A 23,627-nucleotide genomic window follows, 5' to 3' on the forward strand; every position below is an offset into this window, starting at 1 on the left:
TTTAGAAAGTCATCTAACTTCTTTGAGCTTCCATTTCCTCATCTGATAGTGAGTAGGTGGGACTGGATAAGATACTTAACATATTTGTTTCTGTATTAGAACTATTGGAACTTCTGGCAACCTTGGGGGCCTTCAGTTCAGTCAGTTCAGTTCAGTTGCTCAGTCGTGTCCGACTCTTTGTGACCCCATGAATCGCAGCATGCCAGGCCTCCCTGTTCATCACCAACTCCCGGAGTTCACCCAGACCCACGTCCATCGAGTCAGTGATGCCATCCAGCCATCTCATCCTCTGTCGTCCCCTTCTCCTCCTGCCCCCAATCCCTCCCACCCAATCCCTCCCAGCATCAGAGTCTTTTCCAATGAATCAACTCTTGGCATGAGGTGGCCAAAGTACTGGAGTTTCAGCTTTAGCACTGGGGGCCTTATAAGCTCTTTAAAGGTAAGAGGGCCTGTGTCCTTTTTCATATTCTTTCCTTCTAAGCTCTTTATAGGACAAAGGTTCCATAAGTATTTGTGGAATAAAAGAGAAGGTCTCTTCCAGCTCCAAATGTCTACAGTGCATCTTTAGAATCTACATGCATCTTTAGAATCATATTTATCACATGCACACTTTTTCTGTGCACGGCCTGCCAATTCTCAACCAGAGCATGATCCAGCTGTTCTTATGAGAGTTGAAAGTGTTAGTCACTCAGTCGTGTCCAACTCTTTGTGACCCCATGGACTGTAGCCTACCAGGCTCTTCTGCCCATGGAATTCTCCAAGCAAGAATACTGGAGTGGGCTGCCATTTTCTTCTGTTATGAGAGTTGGTTGCTCTCAATTTCAGAATACATTTCCTTCTGGAAACAACATATTAAATGAATGATATACACTGTAGGCCACAGCGGCCTGTTTAACCCATCCTGTGACACAGACACTCATGCTCTTAGAGTCAGCCTGTGCTCAGGATCCTAGCAGCAGGAACTTACATGGACCAGGGAGCAGGAACACTTAAGTGATACCCACGTGAGATAGAATATGGGCACGAGGCCCTGACTCTCTAATAGAATGTTGGCTGAGAACTAGACAGAGACAAAACCCTTTAACACCGGCATCCAGCATTCACAAAGGCAATGAACGCTGCTTACTGTGTAAGCTGTGCAGCCCACTGGATGTTTGGCTTCTGCCTATTTTTCTACCCTTATTTGCTTCTATTCTCCCCCCCTTCTCAGCCTGTTCCAGGGATGTTCTGTCCAATTTCAATAAACCAAGAGCTTGACTCCCTCTGGACCACTGCACTTTCTGTTGCTTCTCTGCCCGGAATCTTCTGCTGACTGTTGCTGGCTTGTCTCATCTTTCAAGCCACATCTCATTTCCTCTCATGAGACTTCTCTATTTGGAACGGTCTCCTCTGATTTCTGTCCAGCAAGTTGTCTTGGTGGATGGTCTTTAAAGCTGTGCTTCTCAAACTTTTGGTGCACACTGATTTCTTGGGGATGTTAAAATGCAGGTCTTGACTCAGTAGGTGCAGGGTGAAGTTTGAGACTGCATTTCTAACAAGCTCCCTGGTTCTGCCTGTACCTATGACTACACTCTGAGTAGCCCTGCTCAAGAGAACTTATCCTATCACACCATTGTCTTAGGAAGCTCTTTGTGTCTGGATGTCTGCATCTCCCCAGCCTGGAAGGAGTGCTCAGTGAGCACATCTTGTTCACCTGTAGCCCTGGTACCAGAACAGCATCTTCCTAGTGCGTGCGTGCATGTGTGTGTGTGTGTGTGTGTGTGTGTGTGTGTGTTAGTCACTCAGTCATGTCCAACTCTTTGCAACCCCACAGACTGTAGCCCGCCAGGCTCCTCTGTCCAGGGATCTCCCAGGCATGAATATCAGAGTTGGTAGCCATTCCCTTCTCCAGGGGATCTTCTCAACCCAGGAATCAAACCTAGGTCTCCAGCACTGCAGGCAGATTCCTTACCATCTGAGCCACCAGGGAAGCCTACCTACTAAATAAATACCTGCTGGATAAGTTCAGAGACTTTAAGTGGGATGAGTGTTACACCAGGGAACGTCCAAAGTGTTGTAGAAGCTCATTTCATCTGGAGGGACAGGAATGACGTCTTGCTGATGTGCAGCACCAGACTTGTGCACAGAAGCAGGTAAGAAACATTTTCCCAACGCTTCCTGTTCTCTGTCCAAAGCTCCCACTGTGTGAGCTCATCCTGACTTGCCCAAGTTTTCCACAGTCCAGGTCAAAGATGACCTATCTTACTTGTGTATGAGTTAGTTGTATCTGACTCTTGTGACCCCATGGACCGTAGCCTGCCAGGCTCCTCTGACCATGGGATTCCCCAGGCAAGAATACTGGAGTGGGTAGCCATTTCCTATTCCAGGGGGTCTTCCCAACCCAGGGATCAAAACTGAGTCTCCTGAATTGCAGGTAGATTCTTTACCATCTGAGCCATCAGGGATGAATCTTGCAGGCCCCAGAATGGCTGACATTGCTATGGTAGGAGGCAAGCAATCTGATTGAGACATTTCACACTTGACAAATATACCTTAATAAACCCTGGTGGTACTTTTAATTTGGTTTTTTAAAAAAGATGCTTATTAATCTAATTGTCTAGTGCTATTTTGGCTGGTAGAGTATATACATTTAAGCCCAGGGAAGCCACCAAAAACAAGAAAAAAAAAAAAACTTGCCCTTTTTTTTCCCTTTCTCTAGTACTGAATCCACAAATTATCTAAAGCTCAGGGGAAACTGAGGACTGATAGAAAGGGGAGATGAGTAATGCTGGAGGTGTAGAGTGATTATCTATATAAGTGTAAGGCGATGACTTTTGAGTTTAGGAGTTATGGGGGAGGCAGTGTGTACTCACAGATGTTAAGAGTGAGGGCTCTGGAATCCTTTTGTGTGCATTCCTGACTGCTGTTCTTTTGTTGTTGTTCAGTCCCTCAGTCGTGTCCAACTCTTTGCAACCCCATGGACTGCAGCACTCCAGGCTTCCCTGTTCTTCACCATCTCCCGGAGCTTGCTCAAACTCATGTCACTCTTTTGCCTAAAGAGGCCAATCCACAGTCTGCTATAGTTTTTCTGTGGCCTCAGCTGTAGCATTTCATCAACAGCCTCTTAGTTGGCGATGCAGTGGGGGTGGTGGGACAAATCTTAAGAGAAACCTATACCCAAAGTAGGAGAAGGCAATGGCACCCCACTCCAGTACTCTTGCCTGGAAAATCCCATGGACGGAGGAGCCTGGAAGGCTGCAGTCCATGGGGTCGCTGAGGGTTGAACACGACTGAGAGACTTCACTTTCACGCATTGGAGAAGGAAATGGCAACCCACTCCAGTGTTCTTGCTTGGAGAATCCCAGGGATGGAGGAGCCTGGTGGGCTGCTGTCTATGGGGTCGCACAGAGTCGGACACGACTGAAGCGACTTAGCAGTAGCATACCCAAAGTAAGCAGTAAGCTTTCCCTGTTTCTCAAAACCAGTTTGGTTTGACGAGGATCACCCTGTTGATACTAGTCCACCCTATGAAACTGACAGGCCCACACACCTTTGGTGAAAGAATGTGTTTCTTACCCATTATCTGAGAACCTGTGAGCTGCTTAATAAATATACTGATGGAGGATTTCTGGCACATGCTTATCTGAACAAAGGCCAATTATATTCCAAGAACTAGCAAAGGAATGCATTAATTGATTTAAGCAATTAAAGTCCCTACCACAAATAGACAACAAATGCCACCAACACAGATGAAAGAACACTATCCAGGGACCTCAACATGGCACTAAAAAAATCTAATCAGTGACAACTTTTGAAAGGCCAGTTCAAAACAAGTAATCCTTTTGGACATCAAGGCAACCTTCTTACTCTGGCAAAACAGTTACATAGTGAAGAGAAAGGTCATGGGCTTTTCTCAGCCACAGAAAGGAGAGAAGTAAAAGCAATTAGACAAAATGGATGCTGTAATCCCACTTTCCAGACCCCAGAGCCACACTAAACACTGAGATTCAACTTTTCCACTTCACTATTCAGGATCTGGCAGCACTTCCCAAATGAAAATGCCATAGCTTGATTTCTTTCTTACCAATTCTGGCCAGATGTTTCTTAGCCATGTCTAGAGCCTGGGGTAGAGAAAGAAAAATTTTAAAAAATCACCAAATCCATGGATGTTGCTATGAATTGATCATGTGAGTTGGAATTCCAAAGTACTATTGCTGAAAACTGCCCTGCTTGAAACTACTCCCCAGCAGAAGCAAAACGTCCAGATTCATGGGCTGCCACTTCCCAATCAGGTGGAAATCCACTGAGTAATGGCATCAGCACCACTTGGAGGCTCTTTTTCACAAGCAGGTTCTCAGACTCCACCCCAGACCTACAGGCTCAGAATCTGCATCCACAGTAAAATTTGAGAAAGAATGCTCTACAGAGTCTTCAGGAGTAGTTTATTTTTTGCCTTTTCTCAGCCTGAGTTTCCTCAATTGGAATATGGAAATATAACAAAGTGCATACAAAGGGGAAAAAAAAAAATTGAAGGAAGACAGTTCACAGGAGCACAGGAGTGCGGGGGACTATGGGGTAACTTCTCGAAGTTCTACACTATGCAGTTTTTAACAATGTAAGACCAGGGTTACTTCTTTTGTAATAGGGGAAAATAATTTTTAAATACAGCTGACGCTCTCTCACAATACTGTACTTATGATTTTTAAAGGGACCAATGTAGCAGGGCCCAGCACCATACTGCAGGGCAGACAAGTCAAAGGTGTTAAGTGAACTGGGTGGAGCCAGGCTGCAGCGGGTGAGGAGCTCTCGTTTCCGAAAATTGGCCCTCATACATTCGCTCTCAGCACCTGGAAACCTTGGCCTGGCAAACTTCGGGATCCGCTGAACCTCTGATCTGACCTGTAGTTGCCGGAGCGTCCCGCCGGCTCTGTAACTTTCCCTGGAATGAAATAAATAAATAAAGACCGTAAGTGCTGAAATAGCAGACCCCATACTAAATCTCTCTGCAGTCAGCCACGGAAAGCGGAGGCCTCGGAGTGGAGTCAGAAGTCGCAGTCTGGCCCGGACGGGGCTCCAGGGAAACGAGTCTGGGCGGCTGCAGCATCATTAGAGGCTAACTCTGAGGTTTCTCAGCTGGCATTTTGTCTCTTGTAGCGAAAACTGCAAGACAGAGGAGTGGAGTTTCCCGAGAAGGGCTCAGGCTGGCGTCCTGGGCGGGCCAGTCCCCTCGGCGAGATTCTGGGTCTTCCCACTTTCCTCCAGTTCCCTCTCTCTCTCCCTCCCTCCCTCTCTCCTCCCTTTTGCATCGGGCGGGCGGGAGGCCGCCGAGGCAGAATGTTCTTGCGCACGCGCTCGCGCAATTACGGCCGAGGAGTTCTGTTCCTCGGGCATTTTCCGAGGAAGTCTGGAGCAATTAGGCTCAGTCCGGGGAGAGCCAGCGAGCGAGCGGGCGGCGCTGCCGGCGCGTCTGGGCTGCCTCGCTGGGAGGGAGGGGGCGGCCGGCCGCCCGGCGGCGACCCCGGGCCCCGGCCGCCACCATGGGCTTCGAGCTGGACCGCTTCGACGGCGACGTGGACCCGGACCTGAAGTGCGCTCTGTGCCACAAGGTCCTGGAGGACCCGCTGACCACGCCGTGCGGCCACGTCTTCTGCGCCGGCTGTGTGCTGCCCTGGGTGGTACAGGAGGGCAGCTGCCCGGCGCGCTGCCGCGGTCGCCTCTCGGCCAAGGAGCTCAACCACGTCCTGCCGCTCAAGCGCCTCATCCTCAAGCTGGACATCAAGTGCGCGCACGCGGCGCGCGGCTGTGGCCAGGTGGTCAAGCTACAACAGCTGCCCGAGCACCTCGAGCGCTGCGACTTCGCGCCCGCGCGCTGCCGCCACGCGGGCTGCGGCCAGGTGCTGCTGAGGCGAGACGTGGAGGCGCACATGCGCGACGCGTGCGACGCGCGGCCGGTGGGCCGCTGCCAGGAGGGCTGCGGGCTGCCCCTGACGCACGGCGAGCAGCGCGCCGGAGGCCACTGCTGTGCGCGGGCCCTACGGGCGCACAACGCCGCGCTGCAGGCCCGCCTGGGCGCGCTGCACAAGGCGTTCAAGAAGGAGGCGCTGCGAGCCGGCAAGCGCGAGAAGTCCCTGGTGGCGCAGCTGGCCGCCGCACAGCTGGAGCTGCAGATGACCGCCCTGCGCTACCAGAAGAAGTTCACCGAGTACAGCGCGCGCCTTGACTCGCTTAGCCGCTGCGTGGCCGCGCCGCCCGGCGGCAAGGTAGGCGCCCGCCGCCCGCCCAGACCCCCTACTGGCCCTGGGGCGCCTCCCAGTCCCTGCAGTCTTGGTGTTACCGGGAGCTTCCGGGAGCATCTCTGCCTCCCTCTTCTAACACTCCTTGCCAGATAGATCGCTTTGAGCAGGTCGGGGAAACAGTCTCACCTTGGGAACTGTTGTCCTTACAGATTAAACTCAGGGTGAAGTATAGCTGCAGCAGCTTCATCGGTTCTGGAAAAACTAAAAGGAATTCGAGAGCAGCGCAGAGTTAAGAGTGAGTGTGGCTCTTGAGTGAGAACCCTGTAGGGGCTTTGGTACAGACCAGATGGATGATCTTGGGCAAGTCGTTTAACCTCTTTGAAAGTTGGGAAACAGGGTTCCTCTACACGTGTACAGGAGATAAGATACTGACACACGCGATGTTAACTATATCCATGCACCCTCAGGCGGTCCGGAAAGAATCAAAGGAACCCACAGCCCAGCCCCTGAAGACTAGGTTAACAGGGTTGCCAGAAGAGAGGCCGCTGGAGTAAAAGCTGGATTCCAGTGTGAGCTCTGCTGCCAACTAGCTGGCTGACCTTGAGCAAGCTGCTTAAGCTCTCTCAAGTTGGAAAAGTAGGGCCCTAGAGATGTGACACAGGGGGTGAAACACTGCCAGGCCCCTCCTGTGGTATTCCTCCAGGGATTGAAAGAATTCCAGAAAGAATTAAAGGAACCGCCACCAAATATAAAGTAATAATTGGCAGTGAGGCCTCCGGAGTTAGAACTGTTTTTCGAGTCTGGGCTGTTGGCTAATGTTGTGGCTTAATCCCAGGTGCTTCAATCTCTCTAAATGTAAAATAGATTCTTTGCCTGCTTCAGGGAGAGAACATATGAAAAGGATCTAGCAAGTTGCCCTGTAGAGAGCAAATGCTCAACAAGTGTTGCCTGTAATTATCTTTACCCTCCTTCCCTTGTAAGCCATCCCCCTGTCCTGGGAGTTGGTATAATTACAACAGCCTCTACTGCTGGAGGCTTGCCTTGCTCCAGGCCCTCTGCTAACCTCTTGTGCTTCTCAGCTGTTTCCTTTTTAATCAAGTAAGGGAGGCAGGTTGCTTCTCGTTTTGCAGACGAGAACTCAGGACCAGTGAGGGGCAGCCCTGGCCCTGAGTCATGGCTTCGAGGTGGCAGAAGTGGGTTCCGAACCCACGGATGCCCAAGCTCTTAGCTACCATCGTGTCACTTCTCAGTGTAACCACAAGTACCATTTCCTGAGGGTTTATTATGTACCAGCCACAGTAGAAGCACTCTGCATGCATTCTGTATGTAATCCTCTGAGATGAGGAAGCAGGCACAGGTCACAGAACTTGTCCAGAGTCAAACGGTGACTCACGAGACAGAACTAGGATTCAGGTTCCACCTGAGTCGTCAACCTTGGGCATTTTGACATTTTGGACCCCCAAATTCTTTGCTATAGGAGGCTGTCCTGTGCACTGAGCGGCGTCCTTAGCCTCTACCTACTGGATTCCAGTAGAACCCCCTACCTCTAGGTGTGACCACCAGAAATGTCTGCGTGTTTTATCCCCTGAGGGGACACAGTCACCCACGGAGAACCAAGGTTTCCCGTGATTGCAGAGGCCACCTTTTCACCAACTGGTGAGGCACCTGGGCCATGCCGCTGCCACTCTGGTTGCCTGTTGCAGGGGAGGAGAATGTGTGCGCCTGAGGGGTCCCCAGGGGCCTGCCTGTGTCTGCTTGTCTACTTCGCCTCTCTGGCCCTCTCCCAGCCCCCTCTCCCATAGCGCACACCAACTCCCCGCTCTCGCCTCCGCCCCGTCCTGGCCCCCGGCCTGTCAGCTGCAGCCCCAGCAGCTGGCCGGCTCTGGGCGAAGGGCAAATATTTACAGCTCTGAGGCTCACCCAGGACCGCACAGGCGTACAAAAGACTGGTGTGAGCTTGCAAGTCCCCAAAGCAGGGGGCCAAGCTCTGTCTACAAGCAGGCGCCGGGCTTGGGGTGAAGGAGTTCCCGGAGTTTCTCCTGTTTATGCTGTCATCTGGACTTCCTGCGGAGTTTTAAGTGATGCTTATTTATAAACAAGCCATTCACTTCCCTGGAGTTTATACATCATTCATTGTTAAGCTGGTTTATTATTTCTTCTTGCCTTTCTGTTTTCTTTCTGGAGTGTTTGGGTAAACTCTCTCTCGGAATCAAAAATATGATACTTGAATCAAAATTATGGGTGTTTTTGAAGTTCTGTTGGGTGAGTCAGGAGGATAATCAGGGGCATTAAGCTTGGGGACAAGATGTTGCTTTGTGAGCTTACAGACTAAAGTTTCCTTCTGGAGTTGGAGCGCTGCTCAGGACTATCATGGACCTTAGTGCTGGCTTGAGAACAGCCAAGAAAGGCCTGGCCTGAAAGCTGAACTCATTTTTCTGGCCTCAGACCCTGGCTGTCTCAGCCCAGGCCTTAGGGGAAAGCGCACTGCTTTTGCCTTAAAGTTAACCCCTAGTCACCCTTGGGGAAAGCTTTTGCTGTTCCTGCATCTGCCAGACAGACCCCCTCCCACTGCAAGCTGTTTAAGAACTTGTTTATTTCATTGGCCGGACTCTCTGCTCCCACCGGGTACTGTTTATTCTCTTCTAAAAGGCAGAAGGATTTATATTCCTTGGAAACGGGCATGCACAAAACTTTTATTATTTTTTTAAAAGTCCTATCGCTTACCTCTCTGTTAAGAGCTAAAGTAGATAAGAAACACTCAGAAGATTTTTCCATACCCCTTCTTCAGGGCTTTAGAACTTGTACCATAAAATGATCTGGCATTATTTAAATAATCTTAGATTATAATTTTTTATATCCGCTGAAGAGAGGAGTCTGGCAGGCTGTAGTCCACGGGGTCGCAAAGAGTCAGACACCACTGAGCAACAAACACTTAAGCATTTAGGGTTTAGAGCTAGGGTTTGGCATCGTTTTTTCTGCTCTGAAAGGTGAGCTCAAACAGGTCTTCTCAAACCTTCATATGATTGGAATCATCTGGAGATGAAACAAGAGATTCCTGAATCTCACCCTTGGAGATTCTGCCCCATTAGGGGCTGGTATGGAGCGTGAGGTTCTGGCAAGTTCCCAGCTGATGCTGGGCCACCTAGCACATTTTGGGTAACTGCTCAGCTAGACAGAGAGTTTAGGCTCAAGTACAGATGTAGACCAACATGTGTTCTTTTTCTTCACACAGTTATGATTTTACTGATCATTGTCTAAACATTTCTTCCTGAATATTTTATGAAGGACCAGTGCATAGTTCTCAAACCCAGAGCGCCTAGCAGCTGTATGATAGGTAACATGGCCCAGAAAGGCATCTTGAACCAATCTGCAGCCCTATCCAGGCTACAGCAGACTTGGTGAAACTATACTTAAAGATGTTAAAGAGTTTGCCTCCCAGCCTCAGTTTCCCACCCTGACTTACCACCTGATTCTAGGAACAAAGGCATTCCACAGCAAAAAAAAAAAAAAAAAAAAAAAAGTCTTTGACTTTCTGGGAAAGGGAAGGTTCTGGGCACAACTTTCCTTGGAATTTTTGAGAAACTTGAGATTGAACCTCAGTAGCATCTGCTCTTTTATCCCCACATTCAGTCTTTCATTAAACCTGTTTGATTTTACTTCCTGAACACTTCCTGAGTCTGTTCATCATTCTCAAGCCCCATCAGATCATCACTTTGGTCCAAACCAGGATTTCCTAACCTCAGCACTGTTAGCATCTTGAGCTGAATAATTCTTGGTTGTGTGTGTGTGTGTGTGTGTGTGTGTGTGGTGTGTGTGTGTTATGTGTGTGTGTTATGTGTGGTGTGTGTGTGTGTGTGTGTTGTGTGCATTATAAGATGCGGACCAGCATCCTTGCCTCTACCTTCTAGATGCCAGGAGCAATTCCCACAGTATGAAAATCACAGATATCTCCAGATACTGTCATTGCCCCTCTGGGACAGAAATCAGCCCTGGTCTCAACCCCCATCACCTCTTACCTAGACCACAGCTGTTCCCTCTCTGTATCTTCTTGCTTCCTTCCAGTGACCTCATGCTGGGAATATTATACAGAGTGAAGTAAGCCAGAAAGAAAAACACCAATACAGTATACTAACGCATATATATGGAATTTAGAAAGATGGTAACAATAACCCTGTGTACGAGACAGCAAAAGAGACACTGATGTATAGAACAGTCTTATGGACTCTGAGAGAGAGGGAGAGGGTGGGAAGATTTGGGAGAATGGCATTGAAACATGTAAAATATCATGTATGAAACTAGTTGCCAGTCCAGGTTCGATGCACGATACTGGATGCTTGGGGCTGGTGCACTGGGACGACCCAGAGGGATGGAATGGGGAGGGAGGAGGGAGGAGGGTTCAGGATGGGGAACACATGTATACCTGTGGCGGATTCATTTTGATATTTGGCAAAACTAATACAATTATGTAAAGTTTAAAAATAAAATAAAATTAAAAAAAAAAGAAAGAAATGTAAATCTGATACCCTGCTCAGTCACTAAGTCATGTTTGACTCTTTGCAACGCCATGAACTATAGCCCACCAGGCTCCTCTTCCCTGGGATTCTCCAGGCAAGAATACTGGAGGGGGTTGCCATTTCCTCCTCTACGAGATCTTCCGGACCCAGGGATCAAACCCACATCTCCTGCATCGGCAGGTGGATTCGTTACCACTGCGCCACCTGGGAACTTCAAGCCTGCTGTGCCTTGAGTTTCTCTTGGATGGACGTAAGGTGAAGTGCACTCTGGGTCCTGCCTGCCTGTGCTCTTCTTTGCTTTAGTCTCTCTTCCCAGGTTCTGTGGTCTCTGAGAATAGACCCATGAGCTCTTTCCTGCCCCTAGGCCTTTGCCCTTGCTCTTTTTTCCCCTAGGAATAGTCTTTCCAGTTGCTCATCACTAGGTAACCTAGGTGACCGGCAGGTTTTCCAACTCTTCACCTTCTACCCCTTGCCTTGCTGTCGGCACTTGGGGTTTGCTCATGGCTAGATAACCTTTCTATGCTCCCACCATCATCACCTGCGGAAAGCCCTCCCTCTCTGGCCTGACGGACTAGGGCTGGTACCCTGAGACTCACTTTGGTTGCTCCGCCTGCATGGCCTTCTTCACTGCTGTGACTGAATAACAGGAAGAGCTGTTTATTGTCTGTGAAGGACGGTAAAGGAAGGACCATGTGTGCATTCTTCAGGGCTATGTCCTGACACCAGTTCGGTCACCAGGTACCCTGTGAACTCTTGATATGTTTTCAGTGGATAAATTCAAGATCGAAAGGGTGTCTTGTCAGCCGTCAAAACTTTTCAGATTGCTGACCAAGAGTGAACTTGTTAGCTCACTCTTAGAAAAGAATGAGTTTTTCTGTGACCTGCAAGTGAACAAAATTGTTTCCAGGTTTGCGGGAGACATGCTTTTTGTTTCCCCAGGATCCACCCAGATCAAACTGTATAAAGCCCCAAATCCCAGAAACAGTTTTGTCCATTTCAGAACTCCTGGAGACAGTGAATCTATAATAGACAGTTGTATGGAAAGGTGTTCCAGATGTCCAAACACTTTGAAATGTGTCTATCAGAGTGTTCACAGTTCAGTGTCTTTTCTGTTTCTGAAAAGCATCAGGAGAATGACTGTTCTGTGCTGTCCCAGTTCAGCTAAAACAACTTGTGGGCTGTTGCATCCATTTCATTTCAGTGCTATATATAGAAAACTAGGATTCAGCTTACAGATGTGTTTCCCAGCTACACTGGCTCAAATGATCATAACTGAATAATAGGAATTGGGAATTCTGTTGCCGTCTATCTGTAAGTGGTTCTTTCTGAGTTCAGAAATGGTGTTTGCTTCTTTGTAAAAATATTTGATGAGAGAGAATCTATGTATAAGCTGGTTTGTGTTGGCTGTAGACACAGGGCTTAAAAGGAAGAGAAATAAAATTCATTGAGTTTTACTGGGTGCCATCCAGTACTCTTGCCTGAAGAATCCGATGGACGGAGGAGCCTGGTGGGCTGCAGTCCATGGGGTCGCTAAGAGTCGGACACGACTGAGTGACTTCGTTTTTCACTTTCATGCATTGGAGAAGGAAATGGCAACCCACTCCAGTGTTCTTGCCTGGCGAATCCCAGGGATGGCGGAGCCTGGTGGGCTGCCGTCTATGGGGTCGCACAGAGTCGGACATGACTAATGTGACTTAGCAGCAGCATACACTTAGGGTGCTTTGTGTATGTACACACATTAACTTCCCCATCTTATTCATTTGGTAGATGGTTTTTTGGGGGGTTTTTGGTAAGAGAGACAGATTGTAAAACACTATAAAACAGCTGGGTTCAGACTAGAAGTTGTATGGATTCGGATTCTAATTGTGTAGAGATGGGATTTGAACCCAGAACCTGATTCCAAGCTGTTACCAAAATGAGACAGTATTTTCTCCTGAGGCAGTGTCCCCTCCAAAGGCTCATACAGGTTTCCAAAGGGCTGCTTCTCTACGTGCCAGCACTTCAGAAAGACTCTGCAAACTTAGTACCCACAACCCATTACAGATGGAAAAAGAAAGATTCTGAAGGTCAAATAACTTCCCCAGCATCATCTTCTGGCTCCAAGTTGGTCCGATGGCTTGTGGTTCATGGTGATGAAGTGGGTTCACCCCAGGCTGTAATTCCCATCTTCAGAGGTCTGGTGTGGAGCACGTGGAGTATAAAACAAAACAGGTTCTCACTGTAAAAGAGAGACAAAAGGAAAAGAAAAAGATGGTGTCTTGGATGGAATCATGCCTCATTCCCTAATTTTTAATCATTCCCTAATTTTGAACCTAGTAAGTTAAAGAGTGGCTGGTGGTAGGAAGCAAATGAAATTCTTCCGAATGTGTTCTTTCGGGTTAGGTTCTCACGTGCTTACACACCGTGTGCCAGGCACTGGGATGGGCACCGCTGGGTACAAAGGGGAATGTGCACAGCTTTCACCCCTGGATTCGTTAGACACCCACTTGTGTCTTTGAAAACACCACGTCGTTCTGTTCTTTGCTCACCCGAGTTGTGGGTCACCTCTGTCCCCCCGACTAATGGGGTTCTAATAAGCCTGTTGCAATAAGAAAGGGAAGTGGTGTAACATAATGATTACTCTTGTAAAGAAAATAACTAACAGATGGACCCAGGCGTCCATCTTTCTCCCCCACCCCGTGAGTCTGTTTATGGGGAGCCTAAGGGGCGGAGCCACAGTGCAGCCTGCGTGTACATGGGCCCTGCAGTGGTCCCTTCTCCAGGAAAGGGAGTCTAATGAGCTTTTCCCCTGGCAGAGGACCTGTACAGAAATGAGTCCTGGACAGAGGGGTCACCCTAGAATTTTGCGAGAAGCTGTTTTCAGGTGCCCTGTGTCTTTGCTGCACATGATCAGGAAGGGGGTGAAGTCCCATTCAGGTTTCACGTCAGGGTTGGATGCAGGCCTGTGTCACTGGCAGCTCCAGGGTACCCTGAATTGAGCTGGTGTTGATTAGTATCAAACCCTGGAGTCAGTGATATGCAGGCTCCTGTGCTCCTTCTGCCTCATTGTTGAGGGTCTCTGGGAGGATCCTCTAACCTCCTGTTAGCCTTAACTGCCTGATCTCTAAAATGGGCTAATGCTATGCCCATATGGGACAGGCTTTAGGATAAAATTAAAGTGTTTGAAAGTGTTAGCTGCTCAGTTGTGTCCAACTGTTTGCGACCCCATGGACTGGAGCCAACCAGACTCCTCTGTCCATGGAATTCTGTAGTCGAGAATGCTGGAGTGGGTACCATTCCCTTCTCCAGGGGATCTTCCTGACCCAGGGATCGAACCTGGCTCTCCTGCAGGCAGGATCCTAATCAGGCTTACCGAGCATTTGTTGAACATTTATTAAGTACCTGTAGGTTTGGGGTTCTTCTCCAAGTAAATCACTGAAGAAACTTTAGAAATTGGAGATGGTTTAATGGAGAAGAAGGAAAGGGATCTTTTATTCAAAGGATCACAGGCTCATTGCAAGCCTCAGTCTGCCCCTGGGTAACCCGTTCTCTGGGTGTCTCTTTAACTGCTTGTCAGTGCTGGAGACTTTGAGAAAGAGGGGTGTTCATGTCAATTGCACTGCATCTGGGTAACAGCTCTGGGCTGTACCTAAAGCCGCAAACAAAATGTGCTTACTGCATGTTTATGTGTATTCATTTGTCCTTTTGCAGTTACCAAACTAACGAGAGGTCAGTTCAGTTCATTTGCTCAGTCACGTCCGACTCTTTGCAACCCCATGGACTGCAGCATGCCAGGCCCCCCTGTCCATCACCAACTCCCGGAATTTACTCAAACTCATGTCCATTGATGTATTTGGTGATGAGAACCAGCCATCTCATCTTCTGTCACCCCCTTCTCCTCCTGCCCTCAGTCTTGCCCAGCATCAGGGTCTTTTCCACCAAGTTGGCTCTTTTCATCAGGTATACAAAGTATTGGAGCTTCAGCATCAGTCCTTCCAATGAATATTCAAGACTCATTTCCTTCAGGGTTGACTGGTTTGATCTCCTTGCAGTCCAAGGGTCTCTCAAGAGTCTTCTCCAAAACCACAGTTCAAGAGCATCAATTCTTCAGCACTCAGCTTTCTTTATGGTCCAACTCTTTACATCCATACATGACTACTGGAAAAACAAGAGGAGGGGAGGCAGTCCAAACTCCCACCATCCTGTGAGCGGGAACATAGGACATTACAGCTGGGTAGCCTTTGCTTTGTTTCTGATTTGGAGGAGAAAATGCTCTGGGTTGGGTGACTGGATGGTCACATCTCAAAAATGGAGACCACCTTGCAGTCCATCAAGTGGAAATGGGAAAACGCTGTAGTCCCTTAAGTTAGTTTGTTGTGTCAGTGAAAATGTCGCCTGGAGGTGTTCACCAGAAAAGCGGATGAGCAGATGATAAAAATGAGAGACACAGTCTTGAAATCAAACTCATGCAAATGGAAAAGTAGACTTGGGGGTTTCTCAGGTTATTTAAATATAACAGCAACAGGCTAAAAATATGTGTATATTTTGGCCTAGGGCGACACTGACAATCTGTGCTTAATTTCTGAGGGTATTCTTCAAAACCATCTTGTTTGGCTTATGGATGCATGTTTCCTAGTCTGTGGATCCAGGAAATCTTTGTTCCTTTTTGCCTGTCCCCCCACGCCCTTTATCTCTCTTCATCCTCCCTATTCTCATGGCAGGTACATGCTGCTAATACTTCTGTTAATCTCATCCATTTCCAATTTGTTTTCAAGCATCATTCCCTAAGACTCCCTTTGGTCTTAGGCGTGAGCAGTTTCCCCTTCTGCTCTTCCTCCAAGAATACCTTCTTCAGAACTGAGGTTGCAATTACAGGGAGGGCTTAGTCCAGGCTGCTTCCCCATTAAAAGCATATTTTGACTGACGAAGATGACAGAAGCATCTCAGTTCAGAGAAAGAGAAGGCATCCCGTCTCTTTGGGAGAGAATGTCTGGTGGCCAGCTCTGTCTCCTGGTCCCCCCCAGCCCCGCCCTCCACATTTTTGCCCTCTCTTGTCACTAGTCAACAGACAGAGCTGTTTCCCAGCTGTGTGAGTCTTTGAGAGCTTTGCATAATCTGAGGCCGAGAGGTGTCGCGTCATCCCAGATATGCAGACGAGTGGTCAGTCAATTACAGTGCTCACAACCCGCCAGGCGGCTTTCCAGTCGAGCCAGTTCTCAGCTGCGAGTCCCACGGCGGCAGTAATCAAGGAACACCCGTCACGGGGCGGAAAGGAGTTTGTAGAAAGGATCCACATTGACGGTGGCGTGGATGGACTTTGGGGGCCGCCACATAGATTAGAAGATGGCTGGCGTCCAAGTTTCTGAGGCCGGGTTGTTTGGAGGAGAGCGGTGCGGTGACTTCAGAGTGATGCTGAGAGGAAGAGGGACTGTGCCATAGAAAGACAGTTTACATTCTTGGACTGAAAACAAGAACAGCTACCATATGGTGTCTTTCTGACAAAGGACTTGTGACTTCTGTGTTTTCACCGTGACTTTTATTTCCCTCTTAATCTTGTCCAGTGAGACCTTAAATTGAGCAGATTATTAATCGGGTGTTGTTTTTTTTAAACACTGATCTGGTAGTTACATGTTGGAGTATAATAGCCAAGCGTATTTTCAGCAGAACCGATTGTATGTTCCTGAACTTGGAGCTTCTATTTCTGCTTGCAACTTACCTGCTGTGGATGGCTCATGCCACGCCCCCTTCTCCCAGGTTACTGAGTCTCTGCCCTGTCACCCTCCGAAAGACCTAAGCAGCTTCTGAGGAGACCCTGCAGTGCACTGGGGGCCTGACTGTCTGCTTGAGTTGGATTCTGGGGTGGAGATGGGGGGCTGAGCATCTGTTAGAGCTTTGTGCCTGCTTCCCACGGAACCAGTGCTGGCTGGACTCCAGAATATGAAGGCATCTTTATTTCCCATCCCCAAGTTAGCACTGTAAGTCAGAGCTCATTGCCCTCCCAAGTCCTGGCTCTGGATGGAAGAGACCCTGCCATTCAGGAAGAGTAATAAAATAGGGGGCGACTCTAGGAAAAGCTGCCAAGGAGGTACCATCTCTTTTCCATTTTTGTTGTCCCCCCCATCAAGTTCTCTCACTTTAAATTTTTGTTGGAATATAGCTGCTTTACAATGCTGCTCTTTGCTCAAAATTCTCCAAGCCAGGCTTCAGCAATACGTGAACCGTGAACTTCCAGATGTTCAAGCTGGTTTTAGAAAATGCAGAGGAACCAGAGATCAAATTGCCAACATCTGCTGGATCATCGAAAAAGCAAGAGAGTTCCATAAAAACATCTATTTCTGCTTTATTGACTATGCCAAAGCCTTTGACTGTGTGGATCACAATAAACTCTGAAATTTAAATAAATTCTGAAAGAGATGGGAATACCAGAGCGCCTGACCTGCCTCTTGAGAAATTTGTATGCAGGTCAGGAAGCAACAGTTAGAACTGGACATGGAACAACAGACTGGTTCCAAATAGGAAAAGGAGTTCGTCAAGGCTGTATAGTGTCACCCTGCTTATTTAACTTATATGCAGAGTACATCATGAGAAATGCTGGGCTGGAAGAAGCACAAGCTGGAATCAAGATTGTGGGAGAAATGTCAATAACCTCAGATATGCAGATGACACCACCCTTATGGCAGAAAGTGAAGAGGAACTAAAAAGCCTCTTGATGAAGGTGAAAGAGGAGAGTGAAAAAGTTGGCTTAAAGCTTAACATTCAGAAAATGAAGATCATGGCATCTGGTCCCGTTATTTCATGGGAAATAGATGGGGAAACAGTGTCAGACTTTATTTTTTGGGGCTCCAAAATCACTGCAGATGGTGACTGCAGCCATGAAATTAAAAGACACTTACTCCTTGGAAGGAAAGTTATGACCAACCTAGATAGCATATTGAAAAGCAGAGACATTACTTTGCCAACAAAGGTTCGTCTAGTCAAGGCTATGGTTTTTCCAGCAGTCATGTATGGATGTGAGAGTTGGACTGTGAAGAAAGCTGAGCGCCAAAGAGTCGATGCTTTTGAACTGTGGTGTTGGAGAAGACTCTTGAGAGTCCCTTGGACTGCAAGGAGATCCAGCCAGTCCATTTTGAAGGAGATCAGCCCTGGGATTTCTTTGGAAGGAATGATGCTAAAGCTGAAACTCCAGTACTTTGGCCACCTCATGCGAAGAGTTGACTCATTGGAAAAGACTCTGATGTTGGGAGGGGTTGGGAGCAGGAGGAGAAGAGGACGACAGAGGATGAGATGGCTGGATGGCATCACCGACTCGATGGATGTGAGTCTGAGTGAACTCTGGGAGTTGGTGATGGACAGGGAGGCCTGGCGTGCTGTGATTCATGGGGTTGCAAAGAGTCAGACACGACTGAGCGACTGAAGTGAACTGAACAATGCTGCTCTTAGTTCCTGTTGTACCGCAAAGTGAGTCAACTATATGTACACATATATCCCCTCTTTTTTTTGCATTTCCATCCCATTTAGGTCACCACAGAGCACTGAGTAGAGTTCCCTACGCCAGCAGTCCCTGACCTCTTTGGTACCAGGGACCAGTTTCATGGAAGACAATCTTTTCCAGGGGCTGGGGATGGTTTCAGGATGATTCAGGATGATTCAGTATGATTTATTGTGCTCTTCATGTCTCTTATTATTACATCGGCTCCACCTGAAGTCATCAGTCATTAGATCCCGGAGCTGGGCACCCCTGCCCTGTGCTGTACAGGGGGTTCTCATTAGTTGCCTGTTTTATACACAGTGCCAATAGTGTGTATACATCACTTCCAATCTCTCCCTTTCCTTTTCTTCTCCGCCCATCAAGACTCAGTCCTCTGGTAGAATTGGAAGCTGTCCCAGTGTCTCAGCAGCCCTCCGGTGTCCTCTGTTCCCAGCTCCTTCCTCCACTGTCCGTATCCAAGTCCGCACTTTCTTTGACTTGATGTCTCTTCTGTCCTGTCGTGAGGACATCTCCTTCCATGCCCGGGGAGGTCCTTTGTCTGATTTCCCTCCTCACGCCCCAGCCGTGATCAGTACCCTCTGCCCATCCTATCTCCTTGGCCCTGAAGCTCCAGGTTCAGGCCGAGCTGCTCCCCTTGTCTGTATCATGTCTCTCTCCCACCGCCTCCAGAATAAAATCTGCCTCCTGGCCCTTCAGCAGCCCTCCAAGACCGTGCTGCTTTTTCTCCAGACTTGGGAAGAGGAGAAATGTGTACGTGGATATAGTTCCCATTTGAGGGCCAGATGTTGTGATGAGCATGTAACTGTCTTTATTTGCTTAACTGCAGGCCTCAGCTCTCCCAGACTTGCTGTAGACTAAGTTAATTTAGGATTAGACATTCTCCATTTCTGCGGTTTGGTAGCAGAGTCATTTATGTGGTCAGAGAGTACTATGGTGCTGTGCTTGGCTCATGTCTGGAGTCCTTGCTATCGGCCAAGCCCGGTACAGAGGCACTGGGCAGGAATAGCCCCATCTCATTCATGTTTCGGAAGAAGCCATTATTCTCCTCCTCCTCAGAAGGAAAAAACTAAAGTCACGTTCTGACTCCGAAGTCCAGGATCTTAACCATCACCCTGTTCCTATGAAGGGCACTGTATTCTTATGACACCGTTCAGGGTATAATAGAAAGTCTGATCTTTGCCTCTGTTGGTGCATAGTCCGAATAAGCCTTGCTTAAAACTCTAATTAGAAAACAAATTAGATGTCTAATCCTTCCTGACATTTTAATGTGAAGGCTGAGTATTTTGAGGCAAAGGGGTTTAGGGTAGGGTGCACGCATTTACCAGCACACTAGCAAGAACTTGGCTGTTGGAGTCCGTGGGTTGGGTTCCAACCCCGCCCCTCCCTCTTGGCAGCCACATGATCTTCAGCAAGTGTATGCAGTTCTCAGAGCCTCAGTTTCCCAGGTACAGAGCTTTGATATAATACCTGCCTCAAAAGCCTGATGTTTAGGTTACTCAGTTGTTTATGTGAAAGAGAGCCCTTTCCCATCTTTTATTTTGTTATACCAAGACACTGAGAAAGTTTCAAAGCATGGGTCATGATAAACTACCAAGACAGAGCAATATTAATTAAAATTTCCTTTAGATGAATGATGTTACTTACAAATGTAACATCTGTGAACAGCTGGGAAAGCAGCATTGATGAGAGCCTTTGTCCTTATTCCATTTATCCATCTCTTGAGATCTTTGTGGCTCAGATGGTAAAGAATCTGCCCACAATGCAGGAGACCCAGATTTGATCTCTGGTTTGGGAAGAGCCCCTGGAAAAGGGAATGGCAACCCACTCCAGTATTCTTGCCTAGAGAATTCCATGGACAGAGGAGCCTGGAGAGCTATATAGTCCATGGGGTCACAAAGAGTTGGACATGACTGAATGACTGACACTTTCACTTTCTTTGCTTTGCTGGGTAGAGTATAACTGAATGAGAATCATTTAAATACCCTCTATCCTGATACACTTTGAACCCAGGAACAGATTAAATCATTAATCAGAAATTAATCTGTTAACATGGTATTATGTGAAGCCTCCTGTTAAAATTCTCTGTTAACATTTCTTCTGAAGAATCAGAAAGTAAACAAAAGTAGTTCAGGTTGCTTAGGGGGAAGGAAGTGGAAAGGAAAAATCAGAATGGAGCTCAGGGTGTCGGAGAAAAGGAACTGACCTTTGAGAGTTAGAGAAATGAAAGTAATTCAGTCGAGCCAGAGCGTTTCTCTTCTCTGTCGTCACTCCCAGCATCATGTGTTGAAACTTCCATGTGGTGGCTCAGTCCTGTAAATCAGTCCTAAAATAGGCAATGTCACCTAAAGCCAGTGTGTAAGCCTGCTGGACAACAGACTGGGTCAACACACTTCTAGAAAAAGAGAACATGCTCTCTTAGACCCTGCGGTTGATTGCATCTGGCAGGGAGGGTTAGAAGGTTAACTTGACTGTTAACTTGTTAACTTTGCAGATTGCTGTTTGGCTAAATGATGTTGTTTCAGGCATTGTCTCAGTTGGTCTCCATTGTCCCTGGAAAGAGATCTCTGAGTTTGGGACCAGACCTAGGTGTCTCTGAGTATCTCAGGCTGGATCTTTTGGAGATTAATAGTTCAATAAAGAGTTTACAGTTTTGTTCTGGTACTGGATTCCTGGCCAAGACCTCCTATAATGAGTTTCTTTGTGGAACTTTTTGGAATGCCATCAAGGGAATCAACTTGGGTGGGACCTAACATGTTGCCAGGCTACATGGCACTCTTCTACATTCCACACAAGAAGGACGTTAGTGTAGAGAGTTGAGGTCTAGAATCTAGGGGATCATGGGTTTAAATGCCAGTGACCTCTTACTAGCTCCTTGACAAGCTTTTTTAATCCTCCCAATCTTCCCACCTATATCTTGAGAATGGTAATAGCGCCAGTTGATAAGATTGGTTGGATTATTAGACAAAATAAAGCACTTAAGTGCTTAGTATAATTTCCAACACATGATAAAGAGCCAGTAAAAGTTAGCTGTTATTGTTGTTAATGTAATATGATTTCTCTATTTTTCATTTTTAAAAGAAATAGTTATCACACAGTAGATTTAAAATGAGTCTGTTTTAATCATTTAGCTGTGCATTCTCCTCTTTGCCTCATTTGAGGTTGTCCAACCAGAGCTATCTGCCTTAGATTACTGTGACCTGGCAGTTTCTATCATTGATTAGTTATGAAAGCCAGAAATGTAAGCTATGTATGATAACTCACTCAAATGCCCATGTATTTCTTTTTCAGCTAAGATAAAGCAAGATGTGGACTTAGCAACCTTTTCCATTTCCAAGGCAGAAAGATATAAACTGTTTCAGTTTGCAAAATATTGCATTTACATCTCCAAACTATTAGGGTGATTCTGCAAGTTTTAGTCTCGCTGTTGGTTCAAATTAATGATAAAGATTGATACCATTGATGAAAGTGAAAGTCGCTCAGTTGTGTCCGACTCTTTGTGACCCCATGGACTATACAGTCCATGGAATTCTCTAGGCCAGAATACTGGAGTGGGTAGCCATTCCCTTCTCCAGTGAGTTTTCCCAACCCAGGAATCGAAGCCAGGTCTCCTGGATTGCAGGCGGATTCTTTACCAACTGAGCAACCAGGGAAGCTAAATGCTCTGAATGGTGGTACTGTGGATTGGATTTTTTTTTTTTTAAGTAAGTAAATGGTTATCATTAATGAGGCTCTGCTGGTTTTTTTTTTGTTAAGTACGGTAGCTTGATAGAGACTGGGTTCTCTTATATTTATATACTCTATCTGTAACGAGTAAGTGACAGAAATGAATCTTTTGTTTCAATCTGAAGAAATGAAGACTTTGTTATTTTGTTCTTATCGAATATGTAGTTATTTCCATCAGAAACAGCCTGTTTCTAATAGTAAATTATCATTTTCATTTTTTATAGCGTTTTCGTAATTGATGCTAACTTCTGTGACATTTTTGAAAATATTTTGAGTTCTGCAATGTACTAACTAGTCAGGAGAAACAGGCTTGTTTACTGAGAAGGTTAAGCCCAGGGAGATAATTTTACACATTGAGACCTATTAATCTTTAATGTATGCGTGAATGTGCGTGTGGCTATGCTGTGCATTTTTCCTGGCCAAATATGGAACAGGGTTTTACATTGACAATGGTGGAACAGTATTTTACATTGAAACTGGTGGCAGAAAAAACCCACTGGGCACTGCAGGTCAGAAAGTGTGGCTTTCTTTGCCAGCATGGTGGTCAAGTCAGATAGCTGCATTCATGTCATTCAAATGTTGCCATTTATTCCCCCCAACCCCTGCCAAAGTATAAGGCACAAGTTGCACCAGGAAGCAGTAAATATCCGAATAAAACCTCTTTTGTGATAAGCTGTTAGTGCTGTTTTTGAGAAAGCATATAATGAAATATTTCATACTTTTTTTTAAATGCCACATTTAAATGATACCCTGTTTAAACAGAAAATGTGAGTGAAGCAATTGCAAATTTATAGCCAGTGCATGTGGACCTTTGCATACCATTCGAATAGTTGGAACCCTTTCAGTGGTATATCAGTGAGTTTAGCATTTATGTCAAAGCCTATTAAGTGATAGTTTGCACAGAAGGTGAGATCTATTTTTATCTATCTGTCTATTACTGGAGAGTGTTGGTTGGGGGGCCCTGGCATCTCCCTCTTCTTTGACTGTTGAACATTGCGCCTCTGAGACCTGCTGGGGCCACTTCTGCTTATTTGATTTAAAGTGGCTCACGTGGTCCCACCTGCCTTAAACAGAGTGTTTTCTGTTCAGCAGTCTGCGTCTCCTCAGGACTGGACAGTCGTTACTTTGTGAAAATGCCCCCTCCTCCCTTTTTAGTAAGATTCAGGATTTTCCTTGTTCCCACCCATGTTTGAGTCTGACTTTTTAAGCGCTGTTTCTCCCCCTAAGTCTCCCAAACACAAATGATGAAAACAGCCAGCCTATGGTGGGCTGGCCAAAGCAAAGATGTGTGTGCAGAGCAAGGTGTCACCAAGAGAAAATGTTTGTTACTTCTGTCTGGATGTCTTCAGATGTTCTTAAGTGCTCACCGCAGGGTCTGATGGGATCTAGAAATGTTTGTAATCTCCTCAGCACAGACCAGAGTTTCAGCATGAGCCTCCCAAATTTTCTGGGTTAAACTTCTCTAGAGATACAGGGTTTTTAATGATCAGGTTGGCAATCCATGAGTCCATTTAGATAGAAAATTACCCCCATTGTTTTCCTAAATGTTAATGAAATGTTGAACTCATTTATTCCCTGCAGGGTGAAGAAACAAAAAGCCTGACTCTTGTCCTGCATCGGGACTCTGGCTCCTTGGGATTCAACATCATTGGTGGCCGGCCGTGTGTGGTATGTTAGTTGTTGAGATGGATTTTACAGGTCCTTGAT

At 46.9% G+C, this 23,627-nt stretch overlaps 1 protein-coding gene across 2 annotated transcripts in view; it reads left to right on the forward strand.

Moving 5' to 3' along the window:
• The first annotated feature begins 4,916 nt into the window (after positions 1–4,916).
• PDZRN3 (PDZ domain containing ring finger 3) overlaps positions 4,917–23,627 on the forward strand; it is a 271,971-nt gene continuing 253,260 nt past the window's right edge. The window contains exons 1-2 of one of the 2 annotated variants that reach the window (XM_055558237.1): positions 4,917–6,239; positions 23,502–23,588. In XM_055558237.1, the coding sequence (XP_055414212.1) occupies positions 5,517–6,239; positions 23,502–23,588 (810 nt within the window). In that variant the 5' untranslated portion in view covers positions 4,917–5,516. Of the gene's footprint in view, positions 6,240–6,361; positions 6,511–23,501; positions 23,589–23,627 lie in introns of those variants that run through there. The other variant, XM_055558238.1, reaches the window with a different exon arrangement.

Source organism: Bubalus kerabau, chromosome 20 (genome assembly GCF_029407905.1).
Source record: "Bubalus kerabau isolate K-KA32 ecotype Philippines breed swamp buffalo chromosome 20, PCC_UOA_SB_1v2, whole genome shotgun sequence".
NCBI classification, from domain to species: Eukaryota; Metazoa; Chordata; class Mammalia; order Artiodactyla; family Bovidae; genus Bubalus; species Bubalus kerabau.